The 25,792-nt window shown below is 46.4% G+C and overlaps 2 protein-coding genes across 8 annotated transcripts in view; one reads left to right on the top strand and one right to left on the bottom strand.

Moving 5' to 3' along the window:
- Positions 1 to 126: 126 nt before the first annotated feature.
- On the top strand, positions 127 to 14,496 carry KLHDC2 (kelch domain containing 2). 2 transcript variants are annotated; one of them, XM_049829024.1, is made up of 14 exons: positions 127 to 235; positions 1,820 to 1,987; positions 2,828 to 2,907; positions 3,941 to 4,058; positions 5,441 to 5,556; positions 8,008 to 8,089; positions 8,178 to 8,261; positions 10,222 to 10,302; positions 10,381 to 10,439; positions 10,778 to 10,887; positions 11,358 to 11,430; positions 12,552 to 12,639; positions 13,813 to 13,865; positions 14,157 to 14,496. In XM_049829024.1, the coding sequence occupies exons 2-14, from the start codon at positions 1,832 to 1,834 to the stop codon at positions 14,278 to 14,280; spliced, it is 1,224 nt and encodes a 407-aa protein (XP_049684981.1). In that variant the 5' UTR covers positions 127 to 235; positions 1,820 to 1,831; the 3' UTR covers positions 14,281 to 14,496. The 2 variants fall into 2 exon arrangements, with proteins under 2 accessions (XP_049684981.1, XP_049684982.1); XM_049829025.1 differs by lacking the exon at positions 127 to 235 and adding an exon at positions 382 to 1,054.
- Positions 14,239 to 25,792, bottom strand: part of NEMF (nuclear export mediator factor) — a 26,913-nt gene continuing 15,359 nt past the window's right edge. For 2 of the 6 annotated variants that reach the window (XR_007509628.1, XR_007509632.1), the window contains 19 exons: positions 25,703 to 25,791; positions 24,933 to 25,036; positions 24,451 to 24,513; positions 23,588 to 23,700; positions 22,884 to 22,941; positions 22,446 to 22,504; positions 21,842 to 21,962; positions 21,427 to 21,700; positions 20,509 to 20,551; positions 20,374 to 20,423; positions 19,850 to 19,997; positions 19,429 to 19,506; positions 19,158 to 19,352; positions 18,517 to 18,549; positions 17,519 to 17,625; positions 17,378 to 17,421; positions 17,202 to 17,281; positions 16,272 to 16,720; positions 15,998 to 16,083 (listed from right to left, as the gene is read on the bottom strand). Coding sequence is in view for 1 of the 6 variants with exons in the window: in XM_049829014.1 (XP_049684971.1) it covers positions 16,006 to 16,083; positions 17,202 to 17,281; positions 17,378 to 17,421; positions 17,519 to 17,625; positions 18,517 to 18,549; positions 19,158 to 19,352; positions 19,429 to 19,506; positions 19,850 to 19,997; positions 20,374 to 20,423; positions 20,509 to 20,551; positions 21,427 to 21,700; positions 21,842 to 21,962; positions 22,446 to 22,504; positions 22,884 to 22,941; positions 23,588 to 23,700; positions 24,451 to 24,513; positions 24,933 to 25,036; positions 25,703 to 25,791 (1,737 nt within the window). In the remaining 5 variants the exon portion in view is untranslated. Of the gene's footprint in view, positions 14,327 to 15,017; positions 15,166 to 15,754; positions 16,084 to 16,271; positions 16,721 to 17,201; positions 17,282 to 17,377; positions 17,422 to 17,518; positions 17,626 to 18,516; positions 18,550 to 19,157; positions 19,353 to 19,428; positions 19,507 to 19,849; positions 19,998 to 20,373; positions 20,424 to 20,508; positions 20,552 to 21,426; positions 21,701 to 21,841; positions 21,963 to 22,445; positions 22,505 to 22,883; positions 22,942 to 23,587; positions 23,701 to 24,450; positions 24,514 to 24,932; positions 25,037 to 25,702; position 25,792 lie in introns of those variants that run through there. The other 4 variants (XR_007509630.1, XR_007509631.1, XR_007509629.1 and 1 more) reach the window with 4 other exon arrangements.

Genomic DNA, 25,792 nt, shown 5'->3' with positions numbered 1-25,792 from the left:
GGCCTCCTCGCTGTCCCCCGCCTCAGCTCCCCGTCAGCGACCCGCGCTCCGGCCCCGTTCCCGGGCAACGGCGGGACGGGACGGCGCCTGCGCGGCGCTGCCGGAAGCGTCCGCCCGCGGCGGATGTTGACGCTGCGCGTCCCGCTGAGGTGAAGGAGGGAGGGAAGGAGGGACGGAGAGGGGGCGGCTGCGCCGTGCGGCCCGCAGCAACCACCGACCGACCCCAGCCGCCGCGGTAGGCCCCGGGGATCGGAGGGGAGGCGGCTCGGCGGGGCAGGGGGCCGGGAGGGGGCTGCGCGCTGTGGGGGACGGAGGGAGGGGAAGGGGGGAGGGGGGGTGTCAAACCTTGACAGAAAGCGGGAAGGGCCGTGGGGTTGTTAACGGGTCTGGTAAGTGCGGTGATGGCGCATTGCTCAGCACGGTGCGGCTGAATGCTCGGGTGGGGTCCTGTGGGACGGCTGTGTCCCGACAGGAAACCGCGGCTGGCCAGTCGGGGTGTCGTGAGGGGTGTGGACAGCCAGGGCAGAGCCACAGAGGGCTTGGGAACTGCAGTGAGCTGCGAGAGGCGTTTCAGTACGGCACTGAAAAATGACTGAGGGGGGACCGTTGTCCAGTGTGTCTTAGGTTGTTAAAAAATGAAAAGAAAAATGCTTACCACCGGGGAGAGGTCGGTAAAAATCTGGTTAGCTTGAAGCAGACAGATTTCATTGAGATGTGAGTAAGGCTTTCTAATTTAAAGCATAATTAAAGCTCAAAAATAAACTACCGAGGGTGGTGTAGTGTCTCCATCATTGGAGCAATTCAAGTGAAACGAAAATCTGTCAGGAGCGGTGTAGGTGTCGAGGATTCTGTGGGAGTGCAGGGTTTGATAGTCTCATTAAGGTCCTTTTTGCTTCTCTCGCTTTGCCTGGTTGCACAAAACCATCGCTTGGACCGTCCAACTTCCCTGACCTTTTGATCCGTGTCTGCAAATCTCTGTGTGGTGACGGATTCAACTCATAGCTGTAGGAAAGCTAAAGCAGACGGGGACTTGGGAGTGGCTCCTAAGTGGAAGGTGACTTTAGCTTTTCCTGGGTCCCCCTGCTCCATTACAGGCTGAGGCAAAGCGTGCAGACAGCTTCCAGGGCGGACTTCATCATCTCCTCCTGGCTTGATTCCTCCCACAGTTGGGGCTTTGAATTACCAGTGACCCCAGTGACAGCATGGCCCTGCGGCTCCTCGCGTGCCAAAGCCCTGGCGTGGAGGCTGCTCTTACCCCTAAGCTGCACAGTGCTCAGGAGCCGTAGGTGCTCGGTGTGCATAGCTGTTGTCTTTCTGAGACGCTCTGGGTTTTGGCTTTCTGCATGCTAGCGTGATTTGGAGCAGGGGGCTTTGTTTTGTGGGTGTTTTTTGGCATAGGTAACATGTCCTGCGTTTAACAGCTATGGGAGGTTTTGTGTGGGGCTTAGGCAGCCCAAAGGGACTATGGCTGAAAAGCTGCAGGAGTTTTCATTTTTGTGAAAACCATGTTGTAATCAAAACTTTCAATTTTGTTCCGCTGTGGGTTGGGTTTTTTTGTCGTCAATTAATGTATTTATAGATAAGTGCGTTTTTAAAAAACAGATAGAGACCTTGGCTCAAATTGGCAACTGAAACCATTATAAATTACACACAGCTGAGGAATCCCCATCTGAAACTTTCTTGACTGATGGGATAACTTCTTCCACTGAAACATTGTTGTGAAAGAAACAACAGTGTGTAGTTTCTCTTTTTTTTCCTCTGATGGTTTCCCCTGTATGGTTTTCAAAGCTCCACACTATGTGTTATTCTGTGCATGTAGCACTGTATCGAAATGGCTGATGATAACGAAGACCTGCAGGCAGATGAAGAGCTCCCGGCTCCAGCTGAGGACAGCTTTGAGCAGCTGGAGAACGATAGCCCCGCTGAGCGCAGCGGGCACGTGGCAGTCACTGATGGACGCTGCATGTACGTCTGGGGAGGCTATAAGGTATGCTGTTCTCCTTGTTAAGTAAGCCTTCTGCCACCCGTGGTGCTGGTAATTATGTCCCATTAGTTTGGGAGTGACTCTGTAAAATTATCCCTCCCCCCGGAAAAGAAAAGCTCCAGTTAACAAATTAGAATATGACATTCAAGAGTTTTGAAATACTGAAATGAATCGTGTTAAATGCAGATCTTGGAAGACAGATACCTTCTGTGGGATGCAGGGTGTCGTTTGCCTTTGTCAACTCACGTGTCTGTTGGAAAAGAAGGAAATAACTGTGTGATATGAAATGCACACTGTGCAAAATGGTGCTTTTATTTACAGCATTATCAGCACAACTATATATTGTGTGTTAATGATCACAGGTTGGTTATTTATCACACTGGGCTGCGTGCGTACTGCAAGCAGAACCAAGTCATTTTATGATTTTGACAGGAATGAATTGTCAATGAACTCAGTAAATAAATTGGTAGCTCAAGACAAAGCTTTGGTGTATTGTTCTGGTGGTGTCACTCAGGGGGTGAGGGAATTAAATGTGAAATTTTGGCTCATTTATGCACCCTAGTTATCCTGCTTGGGCTATGAAAATGAGGTTTAACTTCCTTTTACCCCAGTCTCTGGCTCTGCTGGGAGCTGGTCCCTAGCAGAAGCTAACATAGGCTCATACCTGCTCTGCCAGGGCTGCTGTGCAGCTGAGAGGTACTGGAGTGCGGCAGGCACTGCTCCTGCTGTTTTCTGTTCTGTGATTAGATCTCTGAGGGGTTGTAAACATTCACAGGACTCTGTAATTCAGTATGTCAAGCATCCTTTTAATGTTGCTTTTTTCTTTTCTGACCTGTTCTGCAGAATGCGCAAGTTAGGGGATTTTATGACTTCTATCTGCCTAGGGATGAAATATGGATCTACAACATGGAAACTGGAAGATGGTACAGTAAATAATTAACTTAATTGTTGTTTGGGGTGGAGGTAAATTCTTAAATTGGTGTGGAAAGCATGCTGAGGGTCTGTGAACAGAGAGAGAATTCCCTGATCTCTTCGTTCCCACCTCCCGAACTGTTGCATCAATGTGTAAAATAGTTCCTTTTTTTTTTTTTTTTCCCCCCTGTGAAAACAACAAATACATTTTCACAGGGTGAGGTAGGAGAGGCAGCTCGAACAGGCAGCCCATACAGAAATATGCGATCAACAGTGTGAAGTGTTTTGGGATGCCTGGTGTAGGATATAGCACCTGAAAATTGTATTTGTACCACTTTTGATTACAGTGGTACATTACTAAGGGAACCCATATTGAGTTTTTTATTTGTTGTCTTTTTAAGGAGTCCTTTTTAAATGTTTAAATGCAGCCAAAGAATCTACTGCATCATCTCAGGTTGCTGGGAGCCTGGATGTTGTGCGAAACCTGCGTGCCTGATAGTGTGAGAAAAGGGAATCCGGTGCTCCAGTTCTGTAGCTAGCTGGGGCCTTGCGCTGAGAAGCCAAGTCCCCTCAGCGCTTTGCAGAAAGTGCAATTTCAGCAGTGCTTTCCAGTCCTCGTGGTGGTTAGGGAGAGCCTTGGACATGGGCTGGAAGCTCATCTTTGTGGTTGTAATGTTTACAAACATTAAAAATCCAGTAGCAAAATAGAAACCTTCAGTTTAGACAGGTGCATCCTCTTTGCCTGAGGATCTTTCTGGGGATTTTGAACGTGAAAGGCATACCAAACTCCTGAACTGGGCAGACGGGATTCCTCCCCCACAAAACATGTATTAATTAAATTGCCTTTTCCCCACCCCTCTCTGTCATACCCAGGTTAGTGTTGTAAATTGTTAAACCTGCAAGGGTGTGAAGAACTCATAACTGAATGGTCCACAGTGACCTATAGTAATTAAAAACATATTGGTAGGGTTATAAAATTCCACTCCAGATAAAATCATTATTGTTCATTTCTATCAGGTAAAATGTTTTAAACTGTGCTTCTAGGAAGAAGAGTAAAACAGAGGGAGATGTTCCACCTTCCATGTCTGGAAGTTGTGCCGTGTGTGTAGACAGAGTGGTGTACCTCTTTGGAGGACATCATGCCCGTGGCAATACAAACAAGGTTAGTAATTTAAAGATAAACCCCTCCTCACAAATAAGTTTCTCCTTATTAGCTTTTGTTCCCATTTTTTATAAACTAGACGTGGCCTTTTCAGTGAATTAAAATCCATGCAAAGCAAGAAATGTGTAATCTTAACAAATCCCAGAAACATTTTCTTCAGAACAACTGGACAGGTTGGATCTTGTTTCAGAGCTTAAATGTTAATAACAGGGGATGCTGAACAAGTATCCAGTCATTGTGTCCTCCATGGCTTCTGCAGCATAACATTGTCATCTACTGGCTGCATCTCTGGTTCTGGGAAGCAGATAACCAGCTTTCTCATCCTGTCCGTGGCTTCCCCAGATGTGAACTAATTGAAGCCGTGTTCTTTTTGTGCTTGCCTAAGAGGTTTTGACTAACAAAATATGGTGCTTACTGCTTGGATATTTTTTTTTTCCATGCAGGTGATTAGCTGGCTGACTTTTACCAGTTCACTGTATTAATTTGTCTGCAACAGGTCAGATAACATGGCATTTGTAAAACAGGTCAGCCTTCAGCTCTGCATCATTTCACATGATGATTGTACTCTGGTAGCTTTACGCCACTGAAGAAACACCGTGACCTGCTATTTGGATTGGTTGCAGGTGTTCTTGTGCAATTCACCCTATAAATTGTATTGCGTTGGTGCTTTTGAGTTTGCTTCTTTTGAAGGATGGGAATTTCCAGAGTTCACTGAAATTATATCAGGAGATGATTTGTAACTGCTCTGTGGTTGTTTGAAATGTTATTCTTCTCTGGAGTCTCTGATAATATTTTCTGATGTTCTGGAAGTGTGGTTTAAATTAAATAGTTTTGGCCTCGCTCTTAAATATAAACTGAAAGTAGCTTGATGCAATGCTTGCAAACAGTCTGAAACAAACTACATTTATAAAGTGTGAGTTGATTCCTTCCTGCTGTGGTATTCTTACATTTAAGTTAGTTTATACATGTGTATCAGCTATTTCTCTCCATTTAAAATGGTGTAACACACAGAGAAGTGATGATACTGTAAAAAAACACTTTTTTTTTTTTTTTTCTTTTACCAGATTTTTTTTATTGTAAGACAATTGCTACTTTGTACATACCTTCATTGTATCCCATGTCAGCTTTTGGATGGTAAAACTCAATGTCCACAGTCCTATTACTTTTGTAAAAAGTGTTTGGGGCTTGAGTCTGCAAAAAGATAAGGACCTTTGATCCATGTGTTGTTCCAAATGTTGTCAGTGCTCTGTGCAGCTAGGAAGAGGACTTTTAATTTATTTCTATACCAATACATGCTAATTAAAAGTTAATATTTTAACATCAGTCAGACTTAAGCTTTAAGCTAACTGTGTGGGTAAAAAAAATCTTTTTATTTTCTACAGTTCTACATGTTAAATTCCAGATCCACGGACAAAGTGCTGCAGTGGGTCAGAGTAGAGTGTCAGGGGGTACCCCCTTCATCAAAGGACAAACTTGGCGTTTGGGTTTACAAAAACAAGTAAGGCTCCAGCAACAAAGTCAGCACAGCTATCCTTGCGCGTGTGTTTGCTTTTAATCACTCTTAGTTTTGTCATTGTTGTGTCTTTTTGTTTGAACAAGAGCTGCAGAAGAGCTTCTTGTCTGCAGCACATATATGCTTCAGGAAGATGCTGAATTTCTTCCCCAGCCAGCCTTTTAAAACTGTTCCATCCTTTGACGGTTGATAGGGAAAAACCTCACTCCCAATTTGGGTATATGTAAGCTGCAAAGTATCTGTGAGTCACAATCCAAAATGTACGCTCATTACAGGCAAATCTTCCACGGTGCATTCTCAGTACATTGCTTTAAAGATACTGCATCGTAGTCACTTGTATCAGCGTCATTCCTCTTGGCAATTGCATCTGGAATTATTCTTCACTGAAGCCTGTTCTAGGATTCCCCATATCATGCAAAATGTAGTCTTTTGGTCACGTCTTGTGGGACAGTTTGCATTTCTTTGATGGTTGAAGAGCAGGAAGCCATTTTAATCTTAAAATTGCGTGTGGCTTTTTCAGCAGCGCACATGCTTAATTCGGTGTGTTCTGTGCTGGTTGCACAAAACAAGGAACGCGTTAGATGAACAGCTGTTGATGTTATCTGATTTAATGTGTTGGGATAGTGTCCCAGAGATGCCAGAAGGCCTTTTGGCATTGCAAACCGTGGAAAAGATGAGGAAGACAAGGTGGTGGTGAAGCTGGATGAGCTGACGTGAAAAACGTTGCCTTGCACCCTCCTCCCCCATTTCATTAGGGCAGTGCTAGTCCCCGAAGCAGGGAGCCATGTGATGAGATCATTCCAGCCTTCTGGCACTGGAGTATAGACTGAGGAAAGACCTAAGTTGTGGGTCGGTAGTTTCCTGCTTCCCCAGGCTTGCTGTATCCCAGCTGCTCAGGAGGTTGGGGATGGAAGCGAATTATCTCAGGGAGGGCAGGGGCTTTGGGCGCTCTTCTTGGAGCATCTACCCAGGGCTGGTTTCTCAGAAGGTTCCTGGCTTCCAGAGTACAGAACTCCAAAATGCTCTGGCACAGGTGACAGTTCGCATGGCCAGAATTGTCCCCTGGCAGGAGAACCTGGAAAGGCTGATCCCCCACAGAGCAGGGGTCTCTCCACAGGCGCTCGGCGTGGGCAGTGCTGCTGGGGTACTTGATGCCGGGGGCTGAGGAGGCCTGATGTGAATATGAGGTGACGGTCAGGGGCCTGTAGTTCTTCTTTGGTCACAACTGGCAAGGGTTACGGGTTCTTACTGTCTTGTCACATCAGGTAGGGGTTTAAGCTGTTACCTACAAAACCTTACCTGGACAGCAAAGGCATCTTCTGCCTGTTAGCACAACTGGTCTTGACTGTATCGTCTCTGGCTCTACTGAGGCAGAGGAAATGTGGGATGCTGTATGTCCTTGTGTTTGAGCCATGTATGGTGATTTTAGTGTGTAACACTACAGATGCTTGTGCTGCTTTGTCCATTACGTAGAGAGAAAGCTCACTGTTACGGTATTTGCTGCAGAGACTCATGAAAGATAGGAAGAGGCCCGTGGTCCTAGTTTTCAGATTCTCCATGTGGAGAGAAAGGATACTGTTACGATACTTGTTGTGTTCAGTTTAGATGTAAATCTGTGCCAGACTGGAGTTGTGGGTGTTTAGTTAGCTGGTGTAGATTGTTTTCTGTTACTTCATAATTCAGTAAGAATTTCTGGCAGAACCATGCCATTAGTTTCTAATATGTGCAAAAACCCAAACATAAAACTTAAAGGTAAATTACATTTTAAAAAACAAAAAGAACAGTAAAAACAGATGAGTGACTGCTCAGAGTAACTGTTCTTCAGGCTTTGAAGCAAAATGCAACAAGTACAAAGAAAGTGTCGTCTTCCCCCAAAACTAAAAACTTCCCAGGCAGCTTCACTGGTGGAGGGTCTGCTGCATGTAGTGTCCCTTGGTCTCCTCCTGCCCTGCCCTGCCTAGCACACATCTCCACAGTGACCGTGCCCAAGTTGTAATGCTTTCCCTTTGTTTCTCACCGGAGTGTCTGTGAACATTTTGGGCTCTGGGAAAACAGGCAGAGGGCTTGGAAAGGGTGGAGTCAGGAAACTGCAGGAATAAACCCCTGTAGCTGCTGTGTGGGAGCCACGGTAGCAAAGGCTGAAGTGCAGTGACCAGGCAGCAGGCCTGGTAGCTTCACACGTTTGGAACTGGAGCAAAGCTTGGAAGCCTGAGGCCTGGGAAAGAGCTACAGAGGGATTTAATGTGGGTGGTAGGGTCGATTAGGCAAGAAACAGGGCCCCACACCTGGGCAACTTGCATTGTAGACATACGGGAAGTAATGAAGCCAAAGACGGTTTTCCCATCTTCTGTTTGAGCACAGCCTTTACAGAACTTTAATTTGTAGCAACAGATGTGGTAGCATTTCTAATAGATCTTGATGCATGTTTTGTTTCAGGCTAATATTTTTTGGAGGCTATGGTTATTTTCCTGAAGGGAAACAACGGGGAACTTTTGAATTTGATGAAACTTCTTTTTGGGTAAGTCAACCTTGAAGTAATTTCTATTTAAACTTTAATATTTGATTAGTGCTTATTAAAACTTGTTGCTTATTTAATATTTTTAAAGAATTCAGGTCTTCCTAGAGGGTGGAACGACCACGTGCATGTTCTGGACACTGAAACTTTTACTTGGAGCCAGCCTATAACTACGGTAATTATTAATCTTTTGGTTTTGTAATTAAGTTACAGCTCTTAAGAAATATGTGCACTCTGTGCCCTATCTCTTGTAGCATCCTGTGAGGATAAGCATGACTCTGCTAGGCCTGGGTTCGCTGCTTTGTGTTGACTTAAAGAGGGTGCTGATAAAACAGCCTCCTTGCGTAGCTGTGCAGGGTTATTAGTGGCTTTGGGCTGCAGATACACTGAGCACCTGGCAGTGTGCTCAGTTACCTTGCAGCGTGAAGCTGTCTTAACCTGTTGTATCTCTTAGGGGGTCCTATCTCTAGTCCGTATCTCCCTGGCATTATTTTAGAAAATGTGGTTAACTGTTTGCGAGCAAGCAGCATGGAAATTCAGCCAAAATACATTCTTCTACTTTCCTGCTCACCCTGCAGCCTTGTTTACATGTCACCAGTCTTTAACTGCCAAGTGTTAGTTGTCAGGTGCTCTGTGATCCTGCCACCTTAGGGATATAAACCAGTCCCTAAAAGCCAGGAGTTAGAAAAAATGGAAGAGCTCTCTGAAATACCTAGTGCTAGCTAGCAGGAGGACGTGAGAAATGCCTTGCAGGGCATTTCTGTGGCTGGCGGGAAGCACTGCATCTGCAGCACTGCTGGTTTCTGCTGTTCTGGCTTCCCTCCTGGGACATGCAGTCTGTCTGATCCAGCCAGGGGAGGAAACCTGGCCAGGAGCTAAAGCTTAGGACTGTGACCAGGGCTCTCTTCCCTTCTTGTGCTTCCTGAGCGAGCTGTCTTAATCCTCTGTACCTTGCTCTCTTGCCAGCAAAGTGGGACTGTTAATTTCTCTCCTATATATGGACTCCATGAGGTGTCATTAGCTTGTGTTTGCATTCTTACCAGCAACATGCTTGTAGAGGAAGGACTGTTAAGAGGGGGGTTTGAAACACTGTTGGTAGAACTAGCTTTGGAAACATCCCCTCGAAATAAAAATTACCTGCTGCCTATTCAGTAGCATTCTTGAGGCCATTTAAACTGAATTTAAACCGTTCACTTACTTAGGTCCTCTCTCCTCTCCAAAAACTGGAAACGTGCCTTTTATTTTAATCTGTCTTTCTCTCTTAATCTTTTTTCCTGTTGACTTGCTTTCATGCTTCAGTGGCATTTGGGGAGCTCAGGAAAACAAAATGTATGGTTTCCTGTCATGCTCACTGTAATGTGATGGTTTGGTACATTTCACTTGGATGCTGAATTGTGGTCAAAACAAAACACTCGGTAATTGCAAATGTACACCATTTGAAGTGTCCCAGAAGTATTCGGGAACAGGCAAATAGAGTGATATTGCCACAGAATTGGAGGAAATGAAATTTGAGATAAGTAACTCCTTATTCAGATTACCAAAGAATTGCTTCGTCTTACTACATACAGATCTCAAATATTTCAGAAGTAACTCAAGAAAAATAGTGTTTAATGATTCACTATGTCCTTGTCTCATTTAGTCTGAGGTCTTCTGTGTCTGACTGAACCCTCTTCTAAAAGCAAAATTTATACCTTGACACTTAGAGGGGAAAAAAAACCCCAAACATTTAAAATGAGTTTTCTGATCTTCCATCCACCAAAAAAAGCAAGTTTCTGCACACAGAATGACTTACTGGATGTTTTTTCGCTCTCTGTCCCTTGTTGGCCTTAAATCTGACTTTAGTTCAGCCTTTCATCTCCTCGGGTGACTTGATTTGTGGAACTGTGAGACCTTGCTTTGCCCCGAGTGCAATGTCCAGGTGAGCTCTCCTGGGAGGCCCGAGAGGAGCTGCCACCCCACACCTCCCGCGGTGCCTGGTGTGGCCGTAGCTGTGCTGCTTCGCGTGTTTGGTGGGCATCGTCAGCCCAGCTCCTCTTCGCTCGATCTGCTGTGGGGTTTTGGTAAAATGGCATTTTCTCTCTTTTGTTAATGTATGAAATAAACTCACCTTCTTACTTGACATTGTCTTTTCCCAGGGTAAAACTCCGTCACCACGAGCAGCTCATGCCTGTGCTACTGTTGGGAACAGAGGCTACGTGTTTGGTGGCAGATACAGAGTAAGCCCCAGCCCAGTTTTAACGATGTGTTACTGAAACCTAAACGGACTATTTCAACCATGGTCTGCTTTATTGTAGGAGTCCAGAATGAACGATCTTTACTATCTGAATCTGGATACATGGGAGTGGAATGAAATGTAGGTACTAAAACTTGAGTTCTTTTGTTTCTAAAGCAATATGAAGATATCATTTTTATTCACTTATAATCATTCTAGTGAAACTTGGTAAACTCCAGCAAGTAAGTAAACTCAAGTAGAACTGATCCTCCTGATCTGCTGTCAGGCTTTTTTAAGCATTGATACGAGTAAAATTCTTTTACTCTGTCTAAAGAAATTAAACTTGCTGTTGGGTCGTGAGCTGTGCACAGTATGAAGCTGCATCCTTCAAATATCTGAAAAATAATCAGAGCAGAAAAAGAGCAGCAGTATTTTATTGTAGCACATGTGTGATGTATGGTGCTTTTTTTGAAACACAGAATCGCGCAAGGCATTTGCCCAGTTGGCCGATCGTGGCATTCTTTAACACCAATTTCCTCAGATCACCTCTTTCTCTTTGGAGGATTCACCACTGACAAACAGCCATTAAGTAAGTCATTCCAAAAGAGTTTTGTGTTGTCTTTGTGTTCTTTTTAACAGTTGTGCACAGAAGCTTGAATTATTGCCTCGTCACCTTAAATGCTTGCTAAATTCCTTCCATGCCATTGTGATCCAACTCTTTATGGTCGACAGCTAATTTCACAGAGCAGGAGTCACTGAGTGTGTTGAGACACTATAATTTATAGAAATTAAACTGCTCTAAAAATGCATCTAATGCAAATTACAATTACTAAGAGCTTTACAGTTCTCCATCTTACCCTTCTGACTTTGCTCCCATAAACCACTATTAAATACCTGTTTTCAAACAGGTAGCCCTATGTTTCATAAGTTTGTTCCTAAAATACTTGATTTATTTAAGAACAAAAATGGACTGTGTTACACCGGAGTACATGTTTAGTGCAGCAAATATGAAAGAACTAACAGAATACTGTTTATGTTTGGGATTTTGCTTGTTTTCAGGTGATGCTTGGATTTATTGTATCAGCAAGAATGAGTGGATACAGTTTGAGCATAACTATTCTGAAAAACCAAGGTATAGTAGACACTTGCCTGGAAACTTATTAAAAAAGAGTGAGGAAAAATGTAATGTTGGCTGCCAAAGACAGGACATGCATTCCTTTTTACAGCACTCATGTTTCTTAACAATACTAATGCTAGCTTCTACCCCAGAAGTGCAGCTGTACTGAACGTGCGCACAAAATGCAAGATGAATGCCACCGGAGGACTGGTGCAGGAGGTAGCGTAGAGCGTAGAACACGGGGATTTAGGGTTTGATCTCCTGGCTGCAGAGGCCTCTCAGCTGGGACTGCCAGTGCAAGAGCTAACTGGAACCTGTGTGTTCTTGCTCTGCCAGCAAACTGGACAGAGGCAGGTGCCACTGTTTTGAGCATCCCCGCTGGTGGCTAATCCTGTGCACACCCAGGATATTTTTGTCTTCCTGCTGAGTAAATTAGAGATGATGACCTGCAATTTAAATGCATCAAAACTACTGTGATGCATGTGTATGGCATTGAAAACACTCATGTCACGTGAGTTACTGTGATACATCTTGTTTGGGGAAGTGTTCTGACCAAGGTTAAACGAGTTAAAGCAGTGATGCTTCCTCATCTGCCCCCTTTGGCCTTACTCTTGCTGCTGGTGGGGATGAGGAGGGGTCTGTTTTCCTGGGGCAGTAACAAGGCTGAGCTGCTGCCTCCCACCTGCCCTTCCCTGCTTTGGAGCAGCAGGACAGGGCCATGTTGTGCTGAACGCGTGTCTAAGAGTAGTTGTTTCCCCAAGTCTTAGGAGAGCAGTACAAAATCTGACTCTGTTCATTCAGCCTTTTGAGTCAAGTGAGACATACAGTTTGTGTGAGCAGACCGTTACAGCCAGCCTCCGGCAGCAACATGGCTGTGGGTTTCACACACGCCTGCACTCGCAGGCAGCGTGCTGCTGAGCCCCACAGCCCTGCTCTAACCAGGACACCTTACGCAGCCCACGGTTTGCTGACCAGTTTTCTTTCTCTGAAGAAAAACTCCTGTTGAATTAGTCAGGTCTACGGCGTAGTGGTGGAAGGGCAAACTTGCATGTGTTAACTTCAGATACAAATCCTAAACATGCCTTATTGGGTGGGGTGTTTCTTTGGTTTAATGCAGTGCTGATTTCTGTTTCTAGGTTGTGGCATACCGCTTGTGCAAGCGAAGAGGGAGAGGTGATTGTCTTTGGGGGCTGTGCCAACAACTTACTTGCCCATTCTAAAGCCGTAAGTTTATTTCAAGCTTTCCTTTCCTGTGCAGCCCGGCCCTTCCTGCAGGAGCCGTGGTGTCTTATCACTCCAATGAGTGTGAAATGCGTGATCTCATGAGGACTGACAAAGGTGCATAAACAAAGCTTGAAGGGGAAATGTTTTGCTGCTTTTCTAGAAAGCAGGTCATTATTCATTATTTAAACAAACTATGACTTGCTTTCCTCACGTGTGTTTCACTTGGAGCCTGTTCTTAGCTCCCAACTACTTCAGCTTTTCCCTGTGATTCTCATGGGGCACTGCGATGCCTACAGAGAGGGGCTCTTCAGCCGGGACGGGGGTGTCCCAGGGTCTCTAAGAACACCCGTTCGCTGGAAAGGAGACTGGCAACAAGCGTCCCAGCACCTTCTAGTGTAAGAACTAGTGGGCGTCAGCTGGCACGGGCAAGTGGCAAACAAGAGTGGTGCAACATTTCTTTATGCACTGGCAGCTCAGCTCTGGCAGAGGTTTATGTCCATTCAAGGAGCAAGCATAACCATTTAAAAAACAAACAAAACAAAAACAAACAAACAAAAAAAACCCAAAACCAACAACACACCATTGAGTGCTGACCCTGATACAGTCCCCGTGTCCAAAGCCCCTCACCACAGAGCCGTGAAGACTTGGAAACTGCGCGCAGGTGGTGTTCCTGTTCTCTCTCTCCAAGCACGGGTGTTGGCCAGGGTCAGAGGTGCGATGCGGGGCTCACGGGGCCCCCATCTTGTGCACTTGTACTGACTGTAGCTTTCAGCCTGGTCCCCTGTCTGACAGCAACAGGAGATGCTGCACAGGGAGAGCCTGTGAGCCTGGCCCCTCTGTGTACCTGTTCCCCTCCAGGTGTTCGTAGCAAGTGGCACTAGATCTGTTTTTTTGATTCATCTGTAGTGCCCACAGCTTCCCGTATTGTAGGATTTGGTGAGCAATCTTGCATTCAGCTTGTCTGCTGCATTTGTGATTTATGGGAAGTCCAGTCTACTGCCCACCGTCAGCTCTCCTTGCCAGACCCCAGAGCCGTGCCATTTGCCTTCCTTTCCAGAGGCCGTTTGTGTGAGCCTTGGCTGGTTTGGCTCCTGCTGCAACGATGTGAATCCACATAACCGCACTGCTTCTCTCTCTCTCCCTCTCTCTCTCTCTTTCCCTCCCCACCTCCAGGCTCACAGTAATGAAATACTTGTGTTTTCTCTACAACCACGATCTCTCGTAAGGTAAGAAAGCAAGATTTCAATGTTAAACTGTCATGTTTCCATCTAAGACAAGTAGTGAGGGTTACCACCAGAGCCCTTTCTTATGTTCCTAAAATGCCTGAAAACATTCTTCCTCTAAAGAATGCTGAAAGAACAGCAGCCAACTATGAGAGGATAGAGCAAGATTCCTTTCAGAAGCACGCATTTGTCACCAGTGATGAAAACAAGCCCTCACTAAATAGCTGTAAAGAATGAGCTTACCTTGCAGCCCTTGTTCATGCTAACAACGGCCATGTCTTCCCTCTCCCCAAGGCTGTGCCTCGAAGCAGTTATTTGCTTTAAGGAGATGCTGGCCAGTTCCTGGAATTGCCTCCCCAAGCACTTGCTGCACAGCGTCAATCAGCGGTTTGGAAGCAACAACACCTCAGGCTCCTGAGCCCTCCGCAGAGATCGCTGAACGAGCTGTGCATGGATGAGCAGCTCTAAGAAGATGTAATAATTTTACCAAGTGTGGCAAACATTAAGCTTGTATAGGTTAAATAGCTGTATCGTTGTAGGTAGTTGCTTCTTGCCTTTAAGTTGCATGTGAATGGCCTAGAGAGAACCTATTTTTGTGTAAAGATGTTTGCAATAAATGTATTTAATGCAAGTGGAGATGTATCCTGTGCTTGAGCTAAAACTAGTTCTGGGTTTGTCCACCTTGAAGTACATGTGAGGGCCAGCCCCAAGCGAGAAGACGGGATGCGCATGTGTGGAAGTAGATGTTACAGAGTCCCTAGTCAAGGACCTGAGGACTTTCGTGGTTGTGCAGGAAATACTGAGGCATGCCATGACTATTGAAGAGGAGTGTTGCTTTAGTCTAGGCTGAAGATTGCTGTGAGGGCTGAGCAGTCCTGTTTTAGTCTACAGCGTTAGGAAACTGTCTGCTTAACCTTTTGCCACAAATGCTTAAGGGATTTGGAAATTGTACAGTGTCAGAGTTGATAAACTGTCATAAACCTTCAGCTGTTAAAGCACCACTACTCTCTGCTTGTTTGTAGTTTGTTTTTTTGGAACTCTTTATGTTGTGGAACTTCAGTTGTGAACCTTAGGTAGCAGATATTCTGCCCTGGGAAGTGTAACTGAAAGTGCTTGAGCCTATTACAGGCTGTGTCAGTAACCTGTGGAGCTCACCTACAGCTGGAACAGCCTGAAGGACTTCAGCTCGATGGAGGTACACTGGAGGTGGCTGCGGAATGGGTCAGCGCCTGCCTTCGCTGACTCGGCTCCATTGTCAGCAGCCCCAGCAGGTGACATCGGGGACAAGGAACAGGCTCTGCTGCTGTGGGGAAGGGGTGAAATCATGTTTAAGCTGTCCTCAAAAAAAAAATAATTAAAAAGTTTGACTTCTAGAACAAAATAATTCCTGTATTGTAATTCCTGCACTGGTTTCTTGTGTAAGCTTTAGCTGTGGCTTAAATAAGTGCTTGGGGTGGTGCAGACCTCTGAGCTGAGCTGTGGTTGTGCATCTCTGGGGTGCGCTGATACTGCACGTGGGGTTTAGTCTGACCCTCCAGCCCCAGCTCTTCTTCCCTGCCTGTTCCTCACCTCCACAGGCGTAGTAATTATGTGTTTGGCTGTGCTGGTGGGCTCAGGAGCTCTGGAGGGCTGGAGCTGGGACTGCACCTTCCATCCCTTGGTAGCCAATGGCATGTTTTGGGAAAAAATAAAATTCTACCTTTTCTCAAATGAAGCAGTTTGCACTGAAACTGTCCTACTCGTACTAGAAAATCCAGTTCCCTTCAGAGGAAAGCGGCAGGTTTTAGGAAGAAACACCAGTTTTGTGGCAGCAAATACAGCCCGCCTTTGCCCAGCAGCATGGAGAACGGGTGCTCGGCTCCAGCATTGAAAGCATCAGAGAACGAACAGCGTGAGATCACATCACTGACCAAATGCCAGCAATTTACTTGCATGTTTCTATGCTATTTGTAGCGAGTTGTTAAGAGTCCATCTAAACCGCGATGCAGGAACTGGCCCTCGTCTGCCTGCTACCACGGAAGCTAAATTCAGTCAAACGAACGGCAGTCGGGGTAGGTCTGGCTGTCTGGCTGTCCCACCTGCAGGTGCTGGATTCTGACCGTGCAGCTGTGGCAGTCTGGTGGTGAGAAACCCAAGTACGGAATCACTTCTTTTTCTTGTTCAGGAGATGAGGTGCAGACACTTTCACTTTACCAGGAATATTTCTTGACAAATCAGTATCCTACAAAACATTAAAGACACAAAATTGAACACAACAGAAAAGCATTTACAAACATCCTCCTCACCCCTGCTACTACCTCCGAGTCTGCTGGCAGGAGCTGATGCCCCTGTTTCTGCCGGCTTTCCCCCAAAGTAAGGCTGACGTCAGGCTTCTGCTCTGGCACCATGTTTTATTAATGAAAGACTTACTGGTTTTCTGTGCAGCTTCCACACATCAGCTCCATTGGGATGGGCTGGTTGGGTCCACAGGTCCCTAGACGCTGCCTGTTCACTTCAAGGTCATTAACCATTAATTGTGTTTTTCTAGCAGAGTGCCACAAAAAGCCAACATTGTCTGCTGCTATTCAACGTTTCTGATCTGTGAACTATTACAGGCCAGCAAGCAGCTGTCACAGGGCAGTCTGGGCTGCCTGATGAACGGGGATCACCGACATGAAATCAGGACCATAAGTCACAACAGGCAGTGCAGGCGGAGCGAGGGGACTGTGGTGCGAACGGCTGACCGAGCCACAGGAGGCGACCATGGCAAGGAACCTGCCCTCTCCCTGGTGACAGGTACGGGAGTGCTGCTGACTGAAGGGGGGCCAATTTGAGGAGGAAATGGCAAAGAAAACTGCATCAGGTGAGCTAAGACCTGCCTGAGAAGAGAGACCGCAGATTTCCCTGGCCTGTGGTAAACGCCTTGCAGGGGAAGAGGGGCAGGCGAAAGCCTGCCATGAGTGGCGCAGCAGGACACTGCCTCCAACCTGAGCCCAGCTGAACCCCCAGTGCAAGTGCCTGCCCCTTCCACACACTGCCAGCGGGAGCGAGAATTTCCCCTCCCAAAACCAGAGGACTTCTTGGAAGGTGATGCTTGTATCAGATACGTTATTTTAGATCAAGAGCGACACAATACAGAAACCTAAGGCCCAATGACACTGGTGAGGCTCCATTCCTAATGACTCTTTCCAGCCTAAGCAGTTCATCTTCCCCAGCAGTAGAGAAACACAACACTGCTGAAAAAAAAAAGCAATAGCAGACTTGGTTTTGGAAGTATTTACCCCCAAAATGGCACTAATGGACATTTTGCTACTGCTGTTACGTTTGTGCAAGAGAAATTACATAGAAAAAACTGGTCACCTTTACACTGCGGAACAGGTCTTTTTCTCTTGCACTAGCTTCTTTGGATTGCATAAAATTATGCAAGGCAATCTTTGCAGCTGTAAAAACACAGGAAAGATTTAAACAGTATGTAAAAAAGTGCAAGCTTCAATAGGTAGAGCACTGGAAAGGATTGAAGTGCTTTAATACAGTACCTTTTCCCTTCTTTTGGGTGCCTGGAGTGAGCTTGACTTTATACCTTTCAAAAGAAAAGGTTTCTGTGAGTAGTATGCAGGCTCCCCTCGACCAGTGCAGGCTGCTGCCAAACCCTTCCCACAGAAAGTGCTGCGACTTACTTATAGTTCATCATAGCTGTGTAGGGAGCACAGATGGGAACAGCAAAGAGCAGAATATCCTCAGGGTGTGGCTGGCCTGTCAGGGAGTCCAGCAACGCCTCGCCTTCCTGAACGAGCAAAGGAGCTTCACTGTGAAACCAGACGGCATATCTCCAGCGCCTGACTACTGGTTTCACTGGGGGCAGAGGCCGAAGGGTCTCCCCTTCCGGCTAAACTACAACACAACAGCTGCAATCCCACAGGTACCCTGTGTCAGATCTCGTGATGGGGTTACCGAAACGTACCACACACTGGCACTGAATTACCAAGCCATGACTCGTTACTGACGATCTTTGATTACTCAAATCACATCATTTGAAACAGGATGGATCTTAGTTTTAAACGACCCAAACAAGACCCCCAAGTGTAGTTACATCTTCACAGGGTCACCAAAAGTTTCCCCCTCCAGACAACCGTTATCCTCCTTCATTTTAAGAACTTAATGAAACCTACTTATTTCAAGCCTTGGGCAACACCCACACAGCCTGTAATTACAGAAAACTTTGAAGCAATTTTTATGTAAACAAACTTCTAAACTAAAGAGCAACTTGCACTGCATCGTATTGTGCCATCCTCCAGCCTAGAGCCACTATCACCGGTGGGGTGCAAACACCTCCAGAGGCAAAGGCAAGGGACAAACTTCAGTTTAGCCAGCCCCTACTTTCTATAGGGAATGTATGTGATAAGCAGGGTAGGAAGAAAAAAAAGAGGTTACTTTTTTAAAAAAAAATACGAGAAAGCTGAGTTCAAACAGTCAGGGGCAAGAAGGGGACTTCTAACAGCAGGGCTGTGACATTCTGGAGGGCTCAGACACCAACCAGCCCCAGCCCGCTGAAGCCCTGGGCCTCTGGTCCTGCTCATAGGGAGCTGCATGCTGCAGCAGGGCCTGCCAGCTTTGAGCAGGAATAAAGCCTTCTCCTCAGCACTTATCTGAGCTTCAAAGACAGACAAGCGTTTACCTCAACCCCCGGCTGATCCTGGTCTTGCTCCTCCTGTACACACAAACAAAGGAGACATCAGAGCCGAAATGAGCACACAACTGCTTTTTTTCTCCCCCAGCCCCTGGAGAAAATAAATTCTTTTATCACCAGTACACAGAAAGCCACATTCTCACGGCAAAGAGAATTTAACTTATTTTAAAGCAAAGGTAAGAAGAGCACTTTTATGTGGGTGAGGGGAGGAATATTTCTTTCAAAACTCTAATTTGCTTGGCACACACCAAGCTGGGAGGAGAGAGATGGGCTGTGATTCAGAGATACTGACTCACAACAACAGATCTGGAGAGTGCTCGGTTACATTTCAGCTGCACCGAGTGGGAGGTGTTGACTTAACTGGATCCTCGGCAGCCTGGCGAGGCTCGGTACTCCTCTGAGCCCTCATTCTGGCTGTGCTGGGAATGCAGTGTGCACACAGATTGCTGCAGGGTTTTCCACTGCTTCTGGAAACCAATGGGCTCCCAGGGCCATGGCATTAGGCGCAGTGCCCCAAAACCAGCAAGAGCTGCCCAGCCTTCCTGACACAACATTGCTACCCAGTGCCAGTAGAGAGTGAGAAGGGACAGACGCATGGACAGGAGAGGAGAGGTAAGTGTGTTGCTCACCTTCTCATCCTGCTGCTCCTCCAGGGCTGGGTCCTGCAACTCGTGCAGCAGGACTCCCGCTGGGAGCGTCTCCTTGCCCCTTCCAGTACCACAATGAGCAGCCTTGGGTTTCTGCTGTTGCTTCTTTGCTGGCTCTTCTTTTGTCTTCCCCTTTTTCCCTTTTTTCCCTTTCTCCTCCTTGTTTGACCCTGCAGACTGTGGTTACACACAGAGGTGGTCAGAGCCAGTGAGCCAAGCGACCATAGGGGAAGGCAAAACTCCTCTCACTCACCCCCAGCAGCTTCATGATGAGCTCCCGGTCCTCCTCATCCTGGTCCTTGTACTTCTCCTTCATCTTCTTCATTTTACTCTGCAGAAGAAAACACACCAACAACTTTAGAAACAATGACTTTTGCAGAGTTTCACACCCACAGACAAACACCTAGATGCTAACCCCAAATGCACTTTCCTTCCAGGTCTCCTGAACCTCTTTCAGAGCAGTTCACCAGTAACCAAGAGACTGTGGTTTCAGCGAGGAAAGCACAGGGTCCTCGATGCTAACAGACCAGCACCATCATCCTGAAACCACTAAGAGCACCACCAAGAGTCTAAAACTATCAGGCAGCCACAGATGTCTGACAGGAATCTGGAACTTCTGTCCACACTTCACATGCCAACAGCTCAACCCATGGGTAAACCTGGTCCCTGCCTACCTTCTGGCCCCGCTTGATGGGCTGAGGGGCCGGAACACCCTTATTGGTGTTAGGAGCAGGGGGAGGCTGTGTTTCCGTCTCTTTCTGCTTCTCTTCAGGCGGCTCCAAGTTCTCAGAGTCGTTTTGCTGCTTCTTTTTCTTCATTTCTCTAAGGAAAACAATCACTTGACACACTACCTCTTGTTGTGACAGGAGAGGCTGCTGCTCTCCTGCCAGCTTTACCACCCTGCTTCCCTGCCACAGGGCTACAGGGAAACCTGAGGCATGTACGCTGGAAACAACCCCTCCTCAGTAAAACACCTCGAGCCCACAAGTACACAAGAAACTGTTTGTTCATAACCAGCACTCCCAAAGGACAGGAGCAGCCGCCATCCCACAGGCAGGACCCACACTGGAAATGCAGGACAAACAATCGACATGGACCAGCCCAGACTGGGAGATGCAAGACATGCCCTGAGCCCAGGTCCTGGAGACGGAATGGGGAGGAGGCATTCATCTCACTGCAAACACAAAGAGGCTCTCACCTCCTCTCCTTGGCAGACAGATGCCTTCGCCCCTGGGGCTTGCTGTCACTCTAGGAAGTGAAATGCAGTTAGACCACACCATGTCCAGCAGCAGTTCACACTGCTCTTTGCCAAACATCTGAGCTGGGACCTTACCAAGTTGGGTTCTTCCTCTTTGGCGATGATTTTCTGCAGGGATCTGTGGGGAGATCAAAATGGAGCTCATCAACAGATGTAGAGCAGCTCAACCACGGACTCATCAACCACAGCCCAGACATTGGCTAACTTGGTTGCATCGCTTTCGGCTTTCTAGTCCTTGAAAATCCCAGCTTTGGTGAATGGAAAAGGGCAGCAATACCAGGATTCAGTTTACAAAACAAGTCTTCAGATCTCTGCCAGCTTGTCTCACACACACACACACAAACAAGCAACAAAGACAGCCTGGATACAGTATGCGCTAAAGGAACCCCTGATGTTCAGCTTCCCATGCACACAGCCCCGCTCAGCTGTGGTATTCCCTGCAGAGCTGTCTGTTTCCACCCACTCAATCCCATCTCCTCACACTCTCTGAGGAGCACCACTTCCAGCACACGGTGAGATGAGCTCATCTCGCAGCCACACGCAGAGCAGTAACTCAGCATCAGCTTGGCAGAGCAGAAACAACTCATGACTCAGTTTCTCGGGTCTGAATAGCTCTGAAAAGAAAATGGGGGCAGCCATCTCCTCAGGAGCAAAATCAGTGCGTGGTGGTCAAGGGACACTTAGGCCAAAATAGGGAATAGCAGTGACGAAAGAGCCAGATACCCCTGTATGCATGTGTGTGTGTGTACTTCAGGAGGGGGTTCCAAAGCAAGCAGCCCACAAGGAAGCGTCATGCAGGGAAATGGCAGGGAACGGTACACCGCATGGCGGTATTCCTGCAGTACAGGCTTACTGCCCTGCACTCGGCAGAGCTGAGCATCGAAAGAAGTGATGGCAACTCCTCACAGCCCTTTGTCTTGGCAGCATTTTAACAGTATGGAGATCCTCAGAAGTGCCCACATGGCTGATAAGCACAGCTGCTTCTTCACTTACCTTTGAGACTGAAGATGTGACAGGTCAATTGTTGTATCTGGGTAATTTACCTCTTCCTCCTTCACTTCAGTCTTTGACTCCAGATGCTCCACTTCATCTTCAGATTCTCCATCATCCTCTTCGGAGTCACCCTCTGGTGCAGGAGGTGTGTTTACTCTTCCCTGGTCAAGGTCAGCAACGCCTTCATCACGATTGCTCTCAGACATGGCTTCCACATCCTCTGGTGCTTCCTGACACTCTGCTTTTTCCTCTTCGTTGCTGCTATCTCCTCCTTCTGGGGTACACAGGTGAGAAAAACAGTCTACATTAGAAACCCCAAACTGACCCATAACACAGTGCAGGGAACTAAATGCTAAACCCCAAACGGTCCCGTCTGTCACCAGTGCACACAGCACCCCAGTCACATCCACTGTACCTAATAGCTCCACTTCTTCAGACACCAGTTCGCAGGCACTGCTGGAAACCATTTCTAGATCCTCATCCTGTACTTTGATCTTCCTTTCTTCTCGGTGTCTCCAAACACAACTTTCATCCACCTAACAACAGAGGCATCTTTATGTTAGGCCAGTACCAGCTCCAGTGATGTTCACTAGCCCATTCAGAGAACACCTGACTCAGCTTTATTCCTTCCCTTTGAAGACTTTTTGCCATTCAAAAGGCTAGAAAACTAAGCCAGCACATTTAAACCCAAGTCTGACAACCTAGAACGTACAGCTAGTGAGGAGACTCACATAGCTGCACAACTAGCAGACTCCCTAAACATGCATATGCTTCAGATAGAGCTGGTATAAAAACCTAGCAGAGGTAGTAGTGTTCACCAGTGGCTGTTGGTTTTAAATAAAGACAGTGCAAACTGGGGAAAAATGGAAATGAAAGCAGAGTAATTTTCAGCAAGTATCATTTTATGGGATTTGTCCCAGTGGGAAAAGAAGTAAATGGGAATATACTGATAAAATAAGCCTCCTATAGTTCGAATCCAATTACAAAAGCCAGCAGGAGCTGCACAGAGAAAGCAGTACCTTAAACAAGAAGCTAAAGCCCATCATCAGATAGGAAGGTGGAAGAAAATTCTTCTTCCCTGAAAAACAAAGGCAGATTCTCATGAGGAGGTTTAACAGCTATGCTACATGATGTATTTTCAGAATTCATTTTTATTAGTGGCTTTAGGCTACCAAAAAATTACACTGGAGCTTGTTCTGTCTCTGGGATGACAACGGAATGGGAGAAACTCAAAAGCAGTTTAGCCCTGGTCTTCTGTACAGGGCCTCAGCTAGAAATGCTGCTGCAGCTGCCTGATATTCAGTCTAAACCACTCAGAACAGATTTTCAGCAGAAGAGCAGAATCTGTTGGCAGCCACAGTGAGGGGGGCAGCTCAGGTGACTGCCACTGCAGGACAGTCCAGCATCTTCAGTCAAAATGCCTAACATCTAATTCACATCATTCGTTTGTGTCTCACCTCGGATCATGAAGCTTCCAGTAGTGAGGTATTCTCCTGTAGGTGCAGTTTTAGAAACCTAAAAAAAAAATCATGATAAACTCTAAAGAGTATCTGTCATACATAGAAGGCCAGCACAGTGTACTAACAGTGCTAACAAAAGCAACATTCAAGCAAGCTGCATTTTAACTTATGGGAACAGTCCACAGAAGGACTCCATTTCCAAGGGGTTCTTTCTGTCCTTTGTAGACTATTTTCCTAAGAGATGTTTCAATTCAATCACACATTACTGGAATTATGTTTTAGAAGTCCTGGGAGAGCAACTGGATTATTCATGAAACAAGAACACTAAAGACACTGCAACTTTCAGTTTGATATAATCTCTACACCCTTACACTTGAGTTGACTGGAAGACTGCAGTTAATATACAAGCTAGAAGCCCAACTAAAAAAAAAAAAAAAAAAGAACTCCATTTTCAATAAAAGCCCTTCCCCTCTGTTAATAAGAAGCCAAACCTGCAGCATTTCCTCTATCATGTGCAGGTCGTATCAGAAGTCACCCCTCCACCCCAGCCTTAAGTGCAGCAGAGCCAGGGGAACCCACAAGGAACTGTATCAGTCAAAAGTTTCACCCGCCTCCATCCCACACAGAGAAACTTTGTCTGCAGTCACACGCCAGTTCTTTCAGATGTTCTGTCTGCAAAGCTCATGCAGGAGTGTCCTCACCTGGTTGTGGGAGACCCACCAAGCACTGGTGACAACACGAGCTTCCCAGGCAGCGCTGTAACACAAGGCCATCGTGCCTGCCTCTGTCAGAGTTCGTGGAGGGATTGGTTCACCTACAAAGTAAGGCCCAACACCTTAGATTAAATTCTCCAACTTCCATGCCCTAATCCAGTGTGTGAGCTTTCCAGGGGCCCTGGGCAGAGACAACATGGCATGGCTAAGCTTGAAGGAAGTACAGACAGAGCAGAAGCAGTTTCAGCAGCTGCTCTTCACAGCTCCCCAGCAGAGGCTGAAGCCAGCTGTGCTACTGCTCCTTCTTCAGCTCAGCTCCATGAGCAAGCAGTAACTGTGCTCCTCACGACACAAGGCCAGCTTCCACCACCTCCCAGGAACAGGGCACAGGCAGGGTTTGCACATCTGATCTCCCATGAGATCCATCTCACCACATTAAGACTTCCTGGCCGAGATCAGCACCCTCCATCAGCACCCAAACTGCTTATGCCACCAATGAAAGTCTCAGCAGGACTCCAGTCCCTGCAGCCAGCAGCAAGCACTTGCACCACTGCCTCTGCCAGTGACTAACACTTGTCTCTGTGAGCTCACCTCCATTGCTCCTTCCTACCAGGAGCTCAACTGAGTAATTGCAAGCAGCCAGTCATGGCTGGAAAGCAGCACTCAGTGACAACCTGCTCTTGGAAGGTCTGATGCCTCTCATCCTAAAAGAAATGTGTGCTGGAGCTGAGTACAACTGCAAGGGGGGAAGGCAGCTCACTGGGCTGGGCTCAGACATGCAATACAGAGACTGCCAGTTCACAGTGTTCCCAGGCTTCTACGAGTCCCTGCATCAGCCCCACACAAAGTACCTGATGGGTTCTTGATCACACAGCTTGTGGCTCCGTGGAGATCGGCATGCACGTATATGTCCCCTGGAAAAGAAGCAACTCGAATCAGTCATATACATGGGAACTACACAGATCGCTCGAGTTAAGGTCAAGGTTTCTAATGTTTATTGGAAACAGCTATTTTGGCTGCAAGGAGCAGGATGGGAAGAGGATACAGAAGCCTTTTAGTCCAACCCAGTTGCCCCAGGGAGAATCAGCTCCTTTGGTGCTGTCTGTCCAACCTACTCTTATCCTACAGTGCTGGAGGGTCCAGCCTCCCAGCAGACCCCCCAGAACCCCATGGACAACACACACAGTCTCTAGGACTCACCATCACCAAAGTCCCCTCTTACCTAAGACCCAACTTAAGAACAAAGCAGACAGACCTTCCCGTGTCATTCCTGTACATTTACAAAACTGGAAAGTAAGAGAAAAACTGATATACTCCACTTAATCAGACTCACCTGGTTTAAGATACCGCTTTACAATCAGCTCATTCTGCTGTTGATCTCTTCCAGCAATAATAAGGTAATTCTCAGAACTAATGAACCACAGGAACTTCTCAAACCTGCCAAATTACATCAATCCATTGTGTGAAAAACACCTGGAACTATCAGAACATTTCAGAGGTATTTTTTATACCAAACTCTGAGAATATCCATCTTAGCAGCTACAACTTACAAAAGACACTGCAAATAGTTTCATATCCATCCATATGCCTGGGGCATAAAAACAAGGCACAGTACAAATACAACGTCACTGCCAACAATATTTTGAGATGAAACAAGTACCATCACCACAAAGTTCTCCTATTTATTTTTATTTTAATAATTTAATTATTAGACTATAAAAAAGCTTTGAGTTCTTGTTTTGATTTTTTTCACTTTTTTGTTTTTTAAATCTACTGCTACTATTTCAGATATTGAGCTGCCAGAAAGTAACAGTGAAGTTCCCTATGTTCACTAAGCCCATATTCGTAGCCGTGTTAAAAACAAAAAAGTCAGCTCAAGTACAAGTCCATGTCCACTGAAAGGAACTTTCCCAGGCAAAGGCACTAACAGGATCAAGCCAGCACCTTCAAGAAGCAGCTGTAAGAAGACTCAGTACAAAGTGTAGTGCTTAGAAATCATAATTAACTCCACTTCTAAGCTAGTGAAAACTCAGCCCGACACAGTCGTTCTAAGTTTGCACACGTTCACAGTACATTAGATAATGACAATGAAACTGTACTTGCCAATAGACCTTTCTCGCTTTCTGAATGGTGGTAACTGTCTGAACTTCCCTCAGTGTCTGCTTCGTCTTCTTCTCGGCTGATTTGAATGCC

The sequence above is a fragment of the Accipiter gentilis genome, chromosome 25 (genome assembly GCF_929443795.1).
Source record: "Accipiter gentilis chromosome 25, bAccGen1.1, whole genome shotgun sequence".
Classification (NCBI taxonomy): domain Eukaryota; kingdom Metazoa; phylum Chordata; class Aves; order Accipitriformes; family Accipitridae; genus Astur; species Astur gentilis.
This window is presented reverse-complemented; position numbering and strand designations above follow the sequence as displayed.

Coding starts and splice junctions, on each gene's coding strand:
- KLHDC2 (XM_049829024.1), top strand. CDS start 1,832: ATGGCTGATGATAACGAAGACCTGCAGGCAGATGAAGAGCTCCCGGCT. Junction 5,557..8,007: donor GTTTGGGTTTACAAAAACAA/GTAAGGCTCCAG, acceptor GTTTTGTTTCAG/GCTAATATTTTTTGGAGGCT. Junction 8,262..10,221: donor GGAGCCAGCCTATAACTACG/GTAATTATTAAT, acceptor GTCTTTTCCCAG/GGTAAAACTCCGTCACCACG.